The sequence below is a fragment of the Apis mellifera genome, linkage group LG1 (assembly GCF_003254395.2).
Source record: "Apis mellifera strain DH4 linkage group LG1, Amel_HAv3.1, whole genome shotgun sequence".
Lineage (NCBI taxonomy): Eukaryota > Metazoa > Arthropoda > Insecta > Hymenoptera > Apidae > Apis > Apis mellifera.
The window spans coordinates 21858616-21872531 of record NC_037638.1 but is presented as its reverse complement, the minus strand read 5'-3'; the positions used below and the strand labels follow the sequence as shown (position 1 = coordinate 21872531).

At 46.7% G+C, this 13916-nt stretch overlaps 1 protein-coding gene across 8 annotated transcripts in view; it reads left to right on the top strand.

Annotated features, from left to right (window-relative positions):
* The window catches only part of LOC552142 (latrophilin Cirl), a 362490-nt gene that overhangs the window by 309890 nt on the left and 38684 nt on the right, over positions 1–13916 (top strand). For all 8 annotated transcript variants that reach the window (XM_006571349.3, XM_006571347.3, XM_006571350.3 and 5 more), the window contains one exon: positions 13212–13398. In XM_006571349.3, the coding sequence (XP_006571412.1) occupies positions 13212–13398 (187 nt within the window). The remainder of the gene's footprint in view (positions 1–13211; positions 13399–13916) is intronic.

Sequence of the window (13916 nt, the reverse complement as noted above, 5' to 3'; positions counted from 1 at the left end):
GCAATCCGCCCCCATACATCGCAAATTCGCATTCTTTAGAGGCGTTGTAACATTGTTGGAATACATCCTCGAGTTTTGTTTTATTGTCGTTTATTAAAAAATTTCAAAAATAACTTCACAGCAGTCCTCTGCACTGCTCCCTTTAAAAATTTTCAGAGCAATATTATTACGCAATCTTTTCAAATCTTCATTACGCTGTCGAGATTTACCAATTTTAAAAATTAATCTCGTTCCACCGATATAACAAAAACTACGCGGTCCAATTATGGTCGGTAACGATAGATGATAGTTTCTTCTTTAATTTCAATAGCAAATTTTTCCTGCTGGCCAATATTAATATTCCCTCTTCGACGCATTTTTTTTTTTTTTAATATTCCACTTCAATCAGCTTGAGGTCGCCCGGTGGTTAATAAAACTAAACAACTTACTTCTTTTTTAAATTAAACTTCCAACCAATTTTCTTCGAAATTTTTACCGAAAGAATACTAGTTAAAAATCATTGCACTCTTTGCCTTCCAAACTATACTCTAATTTAGAAAGTTTTTAGACCAAGTGAACCGCCTTCGCTCCTGTCCAAACTTTCCACTCCACCTCAACGATTCAACGCGTTGTTGATCTTCCTCAAGCATTTCGCTGCCTGATTTCCTCATTCTGTGTACTTCGCTAACCAAGATACACGCACGCGTTTACATTGTGTCCCCGAGAACCGTTTATTATTTAAGTCGGTATATTGAACGCGGTCACCGGTTGTCGATCGCACTGACCAATCCGTTTACGATCAATTTTGCCCTGGCTGGCTGATCGACTGAATTTTCATTAGAAGCACATTTCGGAAACTGTAGACGATAATTTGCCAATAAAAATTATGCCCGAAATCATAGACAAAGTTGAAAATGAAAATCATTTAAAAGCATCTAATAAGTATCGTGTCGCGTTAAAAAGATTTAAATAAAAGAGATTCAAGATTTATCGTTAATTTAACTTTACGGAACAATTAATATCCGAATATTCCTCATCAACCGGTACGGCAGATGCATATTTTTTTCTTTTTTTTCGAAAATTTCAAACCAAGTTGCCAAGAACAAAATGACCGTTTTATTCAAGCCGTGGTTAAGAACCACGAAATGACCCTCTTTTCGGCCATGAGCCAACAAGTTCATTAGTCTTCTTTCAGCGATTCCCGACGCTGCTTTCTCGCTCGATGAGCACAGTCGTACAACTTATTAAGTCACTCTCGAAATCTTATAAAACGCGCTCGTAGATTCTTTATCCTAACTCTGCTTTCTTCTTCTTCTTCTCCTTTTTCTTCGTCCTCCTCTTCTTTCCCTTCTTCTTCTTCTTCTTCTTCTTCATTCCACCATGCTGGATTAAAGAGAATCTCCCCTTAAAATTCGACCGTGAATCCGTGCAATTTTGCAAACGCGCTGGGAAAATTCGCGGAATACGGTATCAAGCGGATGAATTTTTCATATTAATCCTTCGAGTTTAATACCGCGTTTAATCTACATCACGAATTCATCAATTCCACTTAACATTTCAACTTTTTTATATTCCGTATATTATATATATATACATATATATATTGTAACAGAAAAGCCATTACTGGAACATATTATGGCTACGCCATTCTTCCAATTCGTTTCCTTCGTTTACACGATTACTCCTTTTTACAGAGGAAAAATTTACGGGAGTAAGGGAGGGAGTAAAAAAGTTATGGAATATTAAATTACACAAGAGTTAACGGAGAGAAGGAGGGGAGGGGAGGAGGAAGAGGAACAATTTTTCCGTCGAGTGCACGAGTTCGTTATAAAATTCTATCGTTCGATCCATTGAAAGCAGCGGGGGAGAAAGAGCGGGGGAGAATTGGACACATTGTTTCTTTAATTAACTCGGCGTAGCGTAGTATCGAAGCTGCATTTACAAGTTTCCGCTCGATGGGGAAGACACGTGCTACGTTTATTAGCCCCCTCCCCCTTCCCTTCCCTTCCTCCTCCTCCCGGCGTCAATGGTCTTTGACCCATGGGGGCGGTGTCGTCCCGTACGGCTGCATACCGTACGCGAAACGCCGCGTCCACCGCAGTGGGAAACGGCGTTCTGCAGCCCTGTCGTTTCTTGCCGGCGTGGAGGACGATATACGTCGATCCTCCAGGAAACTCGATACGAGCAGTATCTCAAGAAGACGTACGACCGATCGGAACTGGACTCGAAGACCGGTCCCTCGGGCCCTTGCATCTTCTGCGCGCTCCTCTGCGTACAATTATTCCGCCTTTCCTTTCATCTCGCTCTTCATCCTTGCGCTCCTCGTGCTCGATATCCCTCTAATAATGCGAGAAGGACAGTACAATCGGTAATTATACGAAGGTATACAAGCAAAATTGCCGACAGTTTCTCCTCTTGATTAAACCCAATAAAATGTCACTCGTCCCGTCGCTCGCATACACGGGGACAATCAATACACTTCTCTCGATCGTGTTCCAAAATGAGAGGGAAAAGGAATACCGATATCAAGAGGCTGCAGAGAGAGAGAGAGAGAGAGAGAGCGGAGGCGACGGAGGCAACGAGGCGGAAAGACTTGCAGACTAATTAAACAAAATTCCTCCTCTTCGACGTAGAAAAGAACAATTTGACACTGATGGGAGTAACAAAGAATTTTGTAATTAGCAATTAAACGCGGAGCAACCCGTGAACAAAGGAGTCGATCATGCGGCGGAGATCTTTCCTTCTTTTTTTTTCTTTTCCAACGAATATTACGCGTTTAATAAACATCCCCCTTTCCAAGCAAAATTCGCTCGCGTTCAAAATTTTCCGTTCCCTACCCCCTGGTATATACAATTTTTACAACGCAACCTTGGAATCTTGAAATCTTCGCAAAAATTCTCTTCGACGCGATAATAACTCCTCTCTCTCTCTCTCTCTCTTTACTATCGCGGTTAAAATTTTTCGTCTGCCTCCCCTTCCCTCGTTGAGAAGAATATCCGATAAATCCGTCCTCCGGATGTATACTTGCCGACGTCTCCGATGTCAAAGCTTTCGAGTGGAGTACTGCTCGTCGTCGCAGAGAGGGTTAAACCTGGCGTGTGTGTATATACGTGGGGGGGAGGGTGGCGGCGGCGCGCGCGAATCGAAAGAGGATGGACAGATGTAGCGGGGGAGAAAAAGGTGAGAAAAAGGAACGGAGAAGAGATCGCGTACGTATCGGGAGAGACGGGGAGAGAAATGGGGGTTGGAAAGAGAATCCTCTTCCCTTCAGGTATGTGTGTGTGTACGTGTACACGTACAACACCGTGGCAACGCGAGGACCGGGAATCAACGTTGACGAGACGGAGCTCGTATACGCCCACCGACTCAGACGATCTCATTTAATGAAGTATACCTCGCAATTATGTCGTTCGTGATAGCCGTAGATGTGCATTAGACGTCTCTTTCTTCCTGCTTCCACGTCGTTCCGCCGTGTCGGACCAGGAGGGCACGGGAACCGCGTTTCAACCGCGTTCTCCCTCCTCTTCTCCACTGTCTGCGCAACAAGAGTATCCCCTCGCGAGAGAGCAGCCAACACGAACGTACAGTATCTGAATTAATCAAGATATATACGTATGTATATATGTATGTATGTATGTATGTATGTATGTATGTATGTATGTATGTATGTATGTATGTATGTATATGGACGTAGGGATGATTTTTTTTTTTTTTTTTTACGCCGGTTTGTTCGGCGTACGATCGTCCTTTTGTTCCAGTCCGGTCTGGGAAATTTATGAGAGCCGTCCTCCTTCCGTGCCCAACCTCCTCCCTTCGCCAACCTTCCTTCCTCTGACGCACCCTTTTTGTCCCTGGAAATTAATCCGTAATGCCGTTAGCCAACGAAAACTCGCTCCTCCTCCTCCTCCTCCTCCTCTGATACACGCCTCCCAAGAATTTTAATAACCTTTAACCGGATGGATGCTGCTTAATTACCGATTTAAAGAGGCCATCCGACGGGATTGTGACCGACTTTAAAGCAATGAATCGTTCCAGCTTGTATACAATATTTTTCCTGCGTTAAATTTTTATCGCCTCGCTTTGTTAAAAACTCGGGTGCAACGACAAGAAGAAATTTGGAAATCGAATACCGAATGCGATAACGAAAAAAGGAATATCGCGTTTCTTTTCCTCTCTCTCTCTCTCTCTCTCTCCTTTCTTTCCTTTTTTTTTTAATTCTAGATTCAAGTCCTCGATATCGCGTTTCAATTAAAAATCGCGTTATTGCGATTAAAAAGAAATCTGGAGGAAGTTTTAAAAAAAAAAAACATATTGCGTTTTCTGGGATGATGATATTTCTCGAAAATAGGGAGGGAGAAATCGAGAGGGAGGAGGAGGGGACGTGGCTCAGGAGGGTCCGGGATCGACGGAGTTTGCATGCAAAGCATATTTCGCGTGAAATCGCGTCGACTGGCGTGTCCGTTGCACGATTCCTGTCAAAGGTGGGCCAATTACACCGTTGAAACAATGGCGGGGGAGTGTCAGAGTTTCGCGATTTCGAAAATTAACCGCCGTTCGTTTTGATGCAAATAAAAAACGCGGCAACCATTGAACGAACAGTTAGCGTTCAGTTCAAAACCTGTTGGCCGGTCACAATTTCATTTAACGATTATTCCCCGGCTGTATCCATACATATTAGCTTATCCTAGATTTATACACATAGAACAATTTACAAACTCGCTTTTTTTTCTCTCTCTCTCCCCGACATACTTTTATGATAAACCCTCTCCGCTCCCAATGTTCGCGCGAAAACAAGCCGAATCGCCGTCAAAAAACGAATCGCGTTAATTTCCAGCGGAGAGATAAAAACAATATAGGGAAGGGAGGGAAGGGAAGGGAAAAAAAACGAAAAAGGACAAAGAGAGCGTGCGCGAAAAAAGGGGAGGGGGGAAAAAATCAGAGATACAAAGAGAGAAAGGGGTGAACGAAGGGAGAGAGAGAGAGAGAGAGAGGGAGAGCAGTAGTAGAGCGAACGTGGAAGAGAAAAAAAAAGTGGTCGGCGACGACAACGGCATTCCACGAAATGTCATTTCCATCGCGTCGGTCATCGATCAAGCGACGCGCAGCGAGTACGGTAACTGATATCGACAGGGTTGGACGACGGTGCCGACGTCCGCGATGAGTGACGTCTCGCGGCCGGTGTCCATCCTCTGTCCAAAAAATTTTTTCTCTCCTTCCCTCCTCGGGAACGCGACGGTAACGATTTTTCGTTTCTCTCCGCCACCTCGTGTACCTGGCGTCCACGTCCCTCCCCTCCTCTCTCTCTCTCTCTCTCTGTCATCAGTCCGTTGGGGCCGTTTACACGCGACCGCTCGTGTTACCTGTCATGTAACGCGAATCGAATTCGATGTCGTGAAACGCAGGCTACGGTGATTATTAGCGAAGTGGGAGCCGTGTAAAGGTTGTATCCTTTTGCCGCGTAGCCGCGGCTCCTTCCTTCTTTCATCAACGCGATGATGATGTTGCCCGATGGTTATGTTTCCACCTTAATCCACCGATCGCCGGTTTATTATATCGCGATCGAATAGTAGACGCGAAAGGAAAATAGAGGGTGTAAGGAGGGAAATAAATAACGCGATGAGAAACGGGCGATGGGCAGTTAATCTTCGCGATAAAAAGGGAGTCGAGTGGAGGAAAGGAAGTTGTTTCTTCCTCGACGAAGCAACCGATTCCTCGCGTAAATTGTAAATCGTGGAACATGTGAAAAGAACGGGGAGAGATATTCGATCGGGGTAATCGTCGAAATCGTATTTTGTCGCGATCTATTCTACGGTATATCGATAATTTCGTATCCACGAGTAATTGGATCGGCGATTCGTACAATGAAAATATTATGAATGGGAGATGTATGAAACGTGATCGTTAAATAAGCCAGATAAGAGGTGTCTCGTATTACTCCATCCGCTATCTTAGATGACGTCATCGTGAAAACTACGCGATAGGACGTATAATACGGTTTCTTGTTTCCGAGCGCTGCATCTGCCTCCCAGCCCTGTTAAACGATCCGACCGGCATGCCAAGCAACAATACCGGCCGAGAGAAGACGATAGCCTCGAACGATCGTCGCGCGCTTATTCCCCTCCCCCTCCCGATCGCCGCCGATCCTTTCTCTCTCGTTCAGCCGGAGCTGTCTCTCGCTCGACCAAGTAGTAAATTATGCCCACGTGCTTTCCTAAGCGCGAAATTACGCCCGGATCGCGTTATCCATTATGGCCGAGGGGGGAGGGGGGGGGGGGGGGAAGAAGAGGTCCGTGCAGCAGATTCGCCAACACTTCATAAATACCAATTCCATTATTCACGGGATGTAATTACGAATCACGTTTAATCGTTTAATCCTTACGACGTGTAGCTCGAGCGAGCGAGCCGATCGGACTTTTAAAATATATTTTCCGTCGCGAGCGTCGGCTAATTAAGGCTGACCAGCGACACACCTATACCACTGGCCAAGTAGGAATTCGATTCCTACGACAAAGGCATTCCGATCGGGTCTCGAATGATAATTAGATCGGGACGCACCCTCGTGGGAGCGATGTTGGAGACACGCGTCGTGTTTCGTTCTTGCTAGCGATTTATCTGTCCAGGGAAATCTAGAGAGAGAGAGAGAGAGAGAGAACTCGAAGAAATTTAAGTATATGTAATTAAATATTCTTTCCCTTTCCTCCCTCTTCTCTCCACACTCTTCCTCTCTCCCTAATTTACCATTCATCCTACGATATATCGAGCGTTTAATACATTTAATTTTTGTTTGAAGGAAAAGCGAATGGAAATGAGAATAATAACGATCGTATATAATTACCGTAAACTACGGCGTTTCGGGCGCCGTTTTAAGCGTAATCCTCTCGCATAAAATGCAAGCTTTAATTGCATTACTCTGCTCAATAATCTCGAAGCTCTCCCAAAAAAAAAGAAGGGAGACTGGATACAAGAGCGCGAGAGAAATAACTCTTCACGAAAATCGAAATTCGATTCGACGGTCGAAAATTTCGACCTCGTCGGCCCTCGGCGAGGAGATAATCGATCGTGCGCGAGGGAAGGGGGGAGGAGCACAAAAGGATAATTGCCGACACCGTCCTCCAAAGCCGGTTGACGCTCTTTTCTATCCGCTCCTTATAATTTATTCGGTCGCCATAAATCAGTGGAGCGCGACGAGGCCGCGACGTGCAACAGGCCGACCATGTAAATGCCGATGCACCGAGCGTATCCGCGCGCGTGTACGTGCACGCGCGCATACACGCGCGCGTGCCTGCATACACACTCGCCGGCCAGCAGCAGGTCCCTTACCCCTCGGTGAATTGATAATGTAATTAGAGCGGCGAAAAAGGATTAGCTCGAATTAGAAATTCTGCGACACTCGTTCGACTTGGTTCGAAGGGGAGAGGACGAGAAGCTGGAAAGAGAAAGAGACTGCATCCGTTCTACGGCAGCAATCGTGGGAGAAGCGTAGAGAAACGAGGAAGGAAGGAGCGAGAGGAAACGTAAGGAAGAACGTAACCGAGGCAAGTCTCCACGGAGGACTTTGATTTATGCGTCCCGGGAGCGGTTCACGGAGAGTGCAGCAACCGTGTGCTCTGCTCGCCGAGCCCAAAGATGCATGGCCAACCGGACGAGAAGTGCACCGACTCGCGTCTCTATAATGTTGCCCTCGATCGATACCCGTGAAAACGAAAACGCTCCCCCTCCCTCTCTCTGTTGACACGGATTGACACGCTTTTCCATGTGCTCTTTAACACAGAGGTGAAACAGTTTTCTTCCGAGAGATTTTAATCCGATGGGAAAATAATTACAACGTGCGTGTCACGGTTTACTTCTTAACACGGTTACATTGCCCGTTTAGATAGCGCGGTTAGATTTTTCACGATTTCACGCGTTGATTTCTCTTATATTACTATAAGATCGGAAAGGAAGCGATCGTGAGAGGATAAGATGGGTCTTAAATCCCACGGTGGGAAAGCGGGCTTTTCCACGTTGGCTTCCAGTAAATTTTTAACCGAGGGAAGTGACCCCTCTTTGTTTCAAATTCATAGTTGAATATTAAAGCGTGAAAAGAATCTCTCTCTTTCTATATACATACAATTCTTCTCCTCGCGTCACTTCGTTTTCTCGTACGCAACACTCGTAGATGAGGCGGACACAGGTGAAAAAAAAGGGTGGTCGCCTCGTCCGGGATCGTCTGGTTGGAAATCGTTGTTGGAGAGCGCATTTGGGGTCGAGAGGGTGGCGCGGCGAGCGTTCCCCAGCCAGGGAATTGTGTCCGTGGACAACAATGGCCGCACAGTGTTTCAACAAGGCATCACCCACGGCGAGTGTATATATACCGTGGTAAAGGTTTCGAGGCCTAAGACCGCATCGGGCTGACGACATCCCGCTGTTAGGTCGGCCCTTTCAAGTTGGCCGCCGCGGCAGCGGGAGGCACGGCTTGCCGGACCTCCGATATATTATTACCCCAAGTCATTAATGGTAAACTGCAATTCTCCTCTTTTCCCTCCACGCGCCGTCCACGGAATGTCCGGTGAGAAAGGAAGGCGCGGTTCTCTCTCTCTCTCTCTCTGATACACGTCTCGTGTCTCGCAACCGGCCGGGACGGATCTGGAATTAATCGAGAAATATCGAATGCTTTATTGGCGATACGTCCTGCCCGCTGGTGTGATGCTACAGGTGCTACAGGTAATTAATTATCCTCCCTCGGGGAAACACTAATACCTTGGATACTTTGGATTTCTTGTTTCTCGTCTACGTGTTGGGTCTCGCCTTTTCTCTCTCTCTCTCTCTTTCTCTCGATCATTTCATTCCAGGTTCAAAAGTTCACTCGAGAATCTAAAAGGCGTAGAGCTATCCGTTATTATTCGCTTATAATTATCAATTTTAATTTTTCGAATCACAATTTTATTTCGGGCAAAGCAGCGAAGACTATTCAAAGATCGGATGATTAAGAGAAAAGGATACTCGAATCGAAACGGAGAATTTTCTCGAAATAGTTTTTTGGCCGATGATGGATTCGCGCGAACGAATCTTGATCTATCTCCTCCGTTCGAGATCGCCGTAAATCCCCGAGAACGATCGAACGACTCGAAACACAGATACTCGGGCAAGCCTCCCTTGAAACTTCGTCCCGGAGGGAAGGAGCTGTCGGTATTCAAGCGCTTCCACCCCATCGTTCACGGGTACACGCGCGCTTATGCGCGCGCCAGTCGATACACGGAACCGCGCCTTCGAGTGCGCACAGGGACGTGTGCACGTAGACGGGAGGAGGAGGAGGAGGAGGAGGAGGGGTTCCTAGCCAAGTTTGAAGCCCGTTGCGCCTCAGAATCCGTACTTAGAATCCCTGGGCAGAGTTCAGGCTGCGCATTGACCGCACGAAATCCTGCGGCGTTCTCACCTTCCCCCGGTGTCTGTCGCGAGACGGCGACGACAAGAGACGACGACTCCCGCTTCAAAGAACTTCAATGGGACTAAGATGGAAATCCGCTTGATTAGACCTTTCTCTCTTTCAACGTTGTTGCGTTAATGCTTAATAATCGCGAATTATTGCACGTAAAAAAAATCAATCTTCTTGATTCCAGATCCCTTTTGGAGATGCTTGGGAGACTTTAGAGTAACGATCGAGAGGAGAGATTAAAAAGATACCATCCAGCAATATCTGGATGGATAAATTTTCGAGAAGAGCATTACTTCGTATCTCCACTCACAGTTATTTCTCCTACGATTGTCGCGTGTCTTCAATCCGATCGCAAGCGTTCATTCAGTGTTCAGCAATCTCGTTGGAATATTTTTCTCCGAGCGATAGCGTCGTTCACACCTTCGAATCTCGGCAGCGTCGTCGTCATTTTCGCTGGGGCGTTGCAGCGAGACGGCAGCAGAGAGAGAGAGAGAGAGTGCACTCGTTAAAAACTTTTCACGGTATTCATTCGAAATGCACTCCGTCAAAGTGCGATGCGAGAGGGTCAAACGCGAGAACTCCGGCAAAAAGAAGGCGGATTTTCCTCTCTCTTTCTCTCTTTGGCGCGTCGAGACGACGAGCTAGATTATGGCGCGCGCCATCTCCGCGTGTCGTCATTATCCTTCGGGTGCGCGCGTTTCCGCCCGATGGAAATTTTTTTTCCCTAAGACAGCCAGCGAAATCGCGAAACGGCAAGTTTTCCCAACAGAGGGACACATTCAATCTCGCTCCTTCTCTCGCGAATCGTAATAATTTTCCATCCCCTTTTTCACCCGCGCGCGTTTAAGCGACGACGAGTGAGCAAAGCTCGTTGTCGCCGGCTTCACAATGAACAGATCGCGTTTGACTCGATGAAAACCAAGAGTCATCCAAGTTTTCCTCCCTCTTCGCGTCGAGAGATCGCAATTAATTATCGCCATACCTTAATGCTTTCGACTAGAAAAAAAAAAAATACGAACATCATCCCTCCTTTCTCCCCCATTTTATTGTTCCGCATTTGCCTTCTAAACGGGAGGGGATGTTATCACACCTCTCTTATACACACACACAACGCGTCTCTTATAACATATTCAAAAAGGCAACGACACCTCGAACTCACACCTTTAACCCATACCGCTAAAACACGCGAATGCATCTCGCCCCTGCATTAAATTCGGAAGCCTGAAAAACTGGAACCCCTCCGGTGCAACGCAACGACGAACAAAAGCAAAAGAGAGAGAGAGAGAGAAAAAAGAAAAAGGGCGGAAAGCGGACGAAAAGAAGAAAAAAGGGGTGGACGAAAGTGACCGGTCCTCCGTGATAAAAGGGGGAGGAATGCCGGCGTTCGAACGGAGGAGGAAGCTGGTGTCAGCTTGAACGCGGCCTTTTTTTCATCGCGCTTAGAAGGGCAGAGAGCGAGAATGCAGTTGCGGAGCGCAGCTGCGAGTGACGGCGCGGGAGAACGAGGAGCGACATGCGGCCGCGGTTAGGACACGCGCTCGTTTCACGGAAGCCAAGGTTATTCCGTTCCCGTAGTAGCAAAGTATTCGTTTCTGTGACACGGATACGCACGATACACGGCGACGACGGACGGCTGGTTTCCGCTTCGAACCCTGCTCGTCGAAACCGCAATGATACAGGCGTGTGTATCGATTAGCTGCCGCTTATGGTGTTATCGAGACAGGCTTAATTAACCGGCGGACAAACCGTGGGTCGGCACGAACACCTAGGGAAGGAAACCGGTGAGAAATTACTCGGATCCTATAAAATCTACTATTTTCTCTCCCCTCCTCCTCCTTCCTTCCCTCCGCCCCACGGCTCGAGGAATCCATTGTAGCGTGACCGGCGATTTTGTTCTCGTTTAAAACGAATTCCTTCGGATCTTTTACGGTAATGGAAAGCCCCGAGATACCGTAAAATCGGCGTTTCTTCGCGCCGCTTCGAAACGCCCTGCGTTTTTACGCCTCCTTTCTTCCTAATGTATACTACACACCCGTGTATACCCGTGTACAGGAGCGTGCACCAGCGTTACGCTCTTTGTCGAATCGACTTTGATAGGCTCACGTTTACCTTATTAAAAGGTAAACTTGTTTGTTTCTTTTTGTCGTCGCTCGTATCGATGGCTTAGGAAGAAAAAACGATCGGGCTAAAAACTGTATTAATCGTAATAAGCCGATATCGATCTCGTATCGGTTGTCGCACCTTTTTTACCCCCCCCCCTCCCTCTTTTTCTTTCCTTTTTTCCCCTATGTTTATAACGCTGGAGAAAGAATTTTTCGAGACGCGTTAGAATTTTTTTTCGACTCGCCGATTATTCGGGACACGTTGGAAAGAAGGGAAAGAAGGTTGAAGGAGAAGGTTCTAACAGCGGTCTAAAATGGCATTGTGGCGCGTCCGTATGGAACTAATGAACTCACGACGGGGCTTTCACGGGACAGAGTTATTACACCCCTTCTTCTCCACTGTAGTAGACCAGTCTCTATTCCTCCTCTCGTTTCTTCCTATCTCTCTCGCCTCGTTCCTCTCGGGACTTACTTCTCCACCACCTTCTTCCTTCTTCCAGACACAACCGCCCGCATTCTCCTCGTCACCTTAACTCTTGGGGTTAAGGCTGACCGGTATTATGGCAGATCTATCATTCCTCCGTCCAAATAAGCTCGAACCTACGTTTCACGACTGTTAGTTTTCTTGCTCGTACATCTTTTCTCGATTCGCAATTATCGATCCTCGCCGCATAAATAACGAAACATCGAGAACACTAGATAGAATATATCAATACTCTCCAACTTTAAAATAATTCGAGAAAAGACATCTCCATCCCCCATTTTCGCGGCCATTAAATCAAAATAATCACGAGATGATTATTTCCTCGTTGATCATGAAATGACCAAGCACAAGAGTGAAGGGAAGAGGGGAGGGTGACTTTTCTTCGAAGAAAGTCGCGGTTGTAAATTCGCTAATTCGCTTTCAAAGGAAATCTGGCGCGAGGGCATTTTCCGCAGTGTGGATGGGGTTTGGGGATCGACAAAGAGCGGAGCCGGAGCCGGCTATCTTCATCTTCCGTCGCTCGAACACTACGCTCCCTCCTCCTCTCTCTTCTCTCATTGTTTGCGTCCCCTGTATATATACGCGCGTCTATACACCGGTGTCCTTTATCTTAATTCCATTACACTTGGAAACGCGACACGGGGCTGCGCAACAACCGCGTGTCGGTAATGCACCCTTCTGCCCGGCAACAACCACCACCCGGCCGAAACCGCCTTCTCCCCAACCGACTCGTCACTGTAATTTCGTGCAAAGCTACTTTGACGTGTCCTTGACTCTCTCGCCGCTTGCAAATCTCAAATCCCCTTCCATTCTCCCTGGACTCCCCCCTTATTCACTCGCTCGTAATTCAACCTTCTCCCGTCTGGCTGCAACTATCGTATTCGAAAAGCCGTCGATGTTATTCCTTCGCAGTTTTGCGACTCGCGCCATTTTATTCCTTTTCTCATTGTTCTTCTTGCGAATCGTGGCGATTTTAATTAGACCACTCTTGTTTTCGACTAAATGAAACATTGCTAAGGCTTGAAACGATGAAGCTTTCCTTCCTTGGGTTGTCCATCGAACGGAATACTTCTTTAAATTGTACCTTTTTGGGGACGATTGTTCATTTGACAAGTTTCGTTCCTTCCAACGGAGTTTGAAACCATTGGAAAATGGAATATTTTTAATCATTTCGTTTTCAAATAGTAGTTGAAATGTTTTATATATTAATTTTGTGCCATTTCTGTTACAGATAGGTACGACACCGCGTACGCCTGCGAGGGGAAAACATTGTGGATCGAGTGCGGGGAGGGAAAGCTGATCCATCTTATCAGAGCGAATTACGGAAGGTTCTCGATAACGATATGCAACGAGCACGGGAACACCGACTGGAGCGTCAATTGTATGTCGCCCAAATCCTTCCGGGTGCTCAACAGCGAGTAAGTATTCCGATCATCGACGTCCTTGCATCCTATCATATACACATATACATACACACACACTCAACACATATACAATCAGCTTGATTCCTTTGATCCTTCATCCCTGTTCCACGAAATCGCGTCGAGGAATCACGATGATGATGGTATCGAAACCGAATCTCGAACGTACTATTCGATATTCTATCGAAAGCGAGGAAGAAGAAGAAGAAGAAGAAGAAGAAGAAGAAGAAGAGAAAAGAAGGAAGGGGAATTGGAAAAATGGACAGCGTTCCGCCAGATATTCTCTATCGTTAATGAGTCTGGACTAGCACCAATTAAAGGAGACGTTCGATCCGATCGAGGCGTAGATCGCGCTTGTCACTTTGGTCCCCGGGTTATCGAGCGATCCGACTTTCCACATGGATCGGTATCTACACGGCCAACCTTTTACCAGAGCCATTCGAGAGATATCCAGCATGACACCTGAGATTCTAACTCGTTCCCCGCGCGGATAACGAGAAACGCTTCCTGAACGA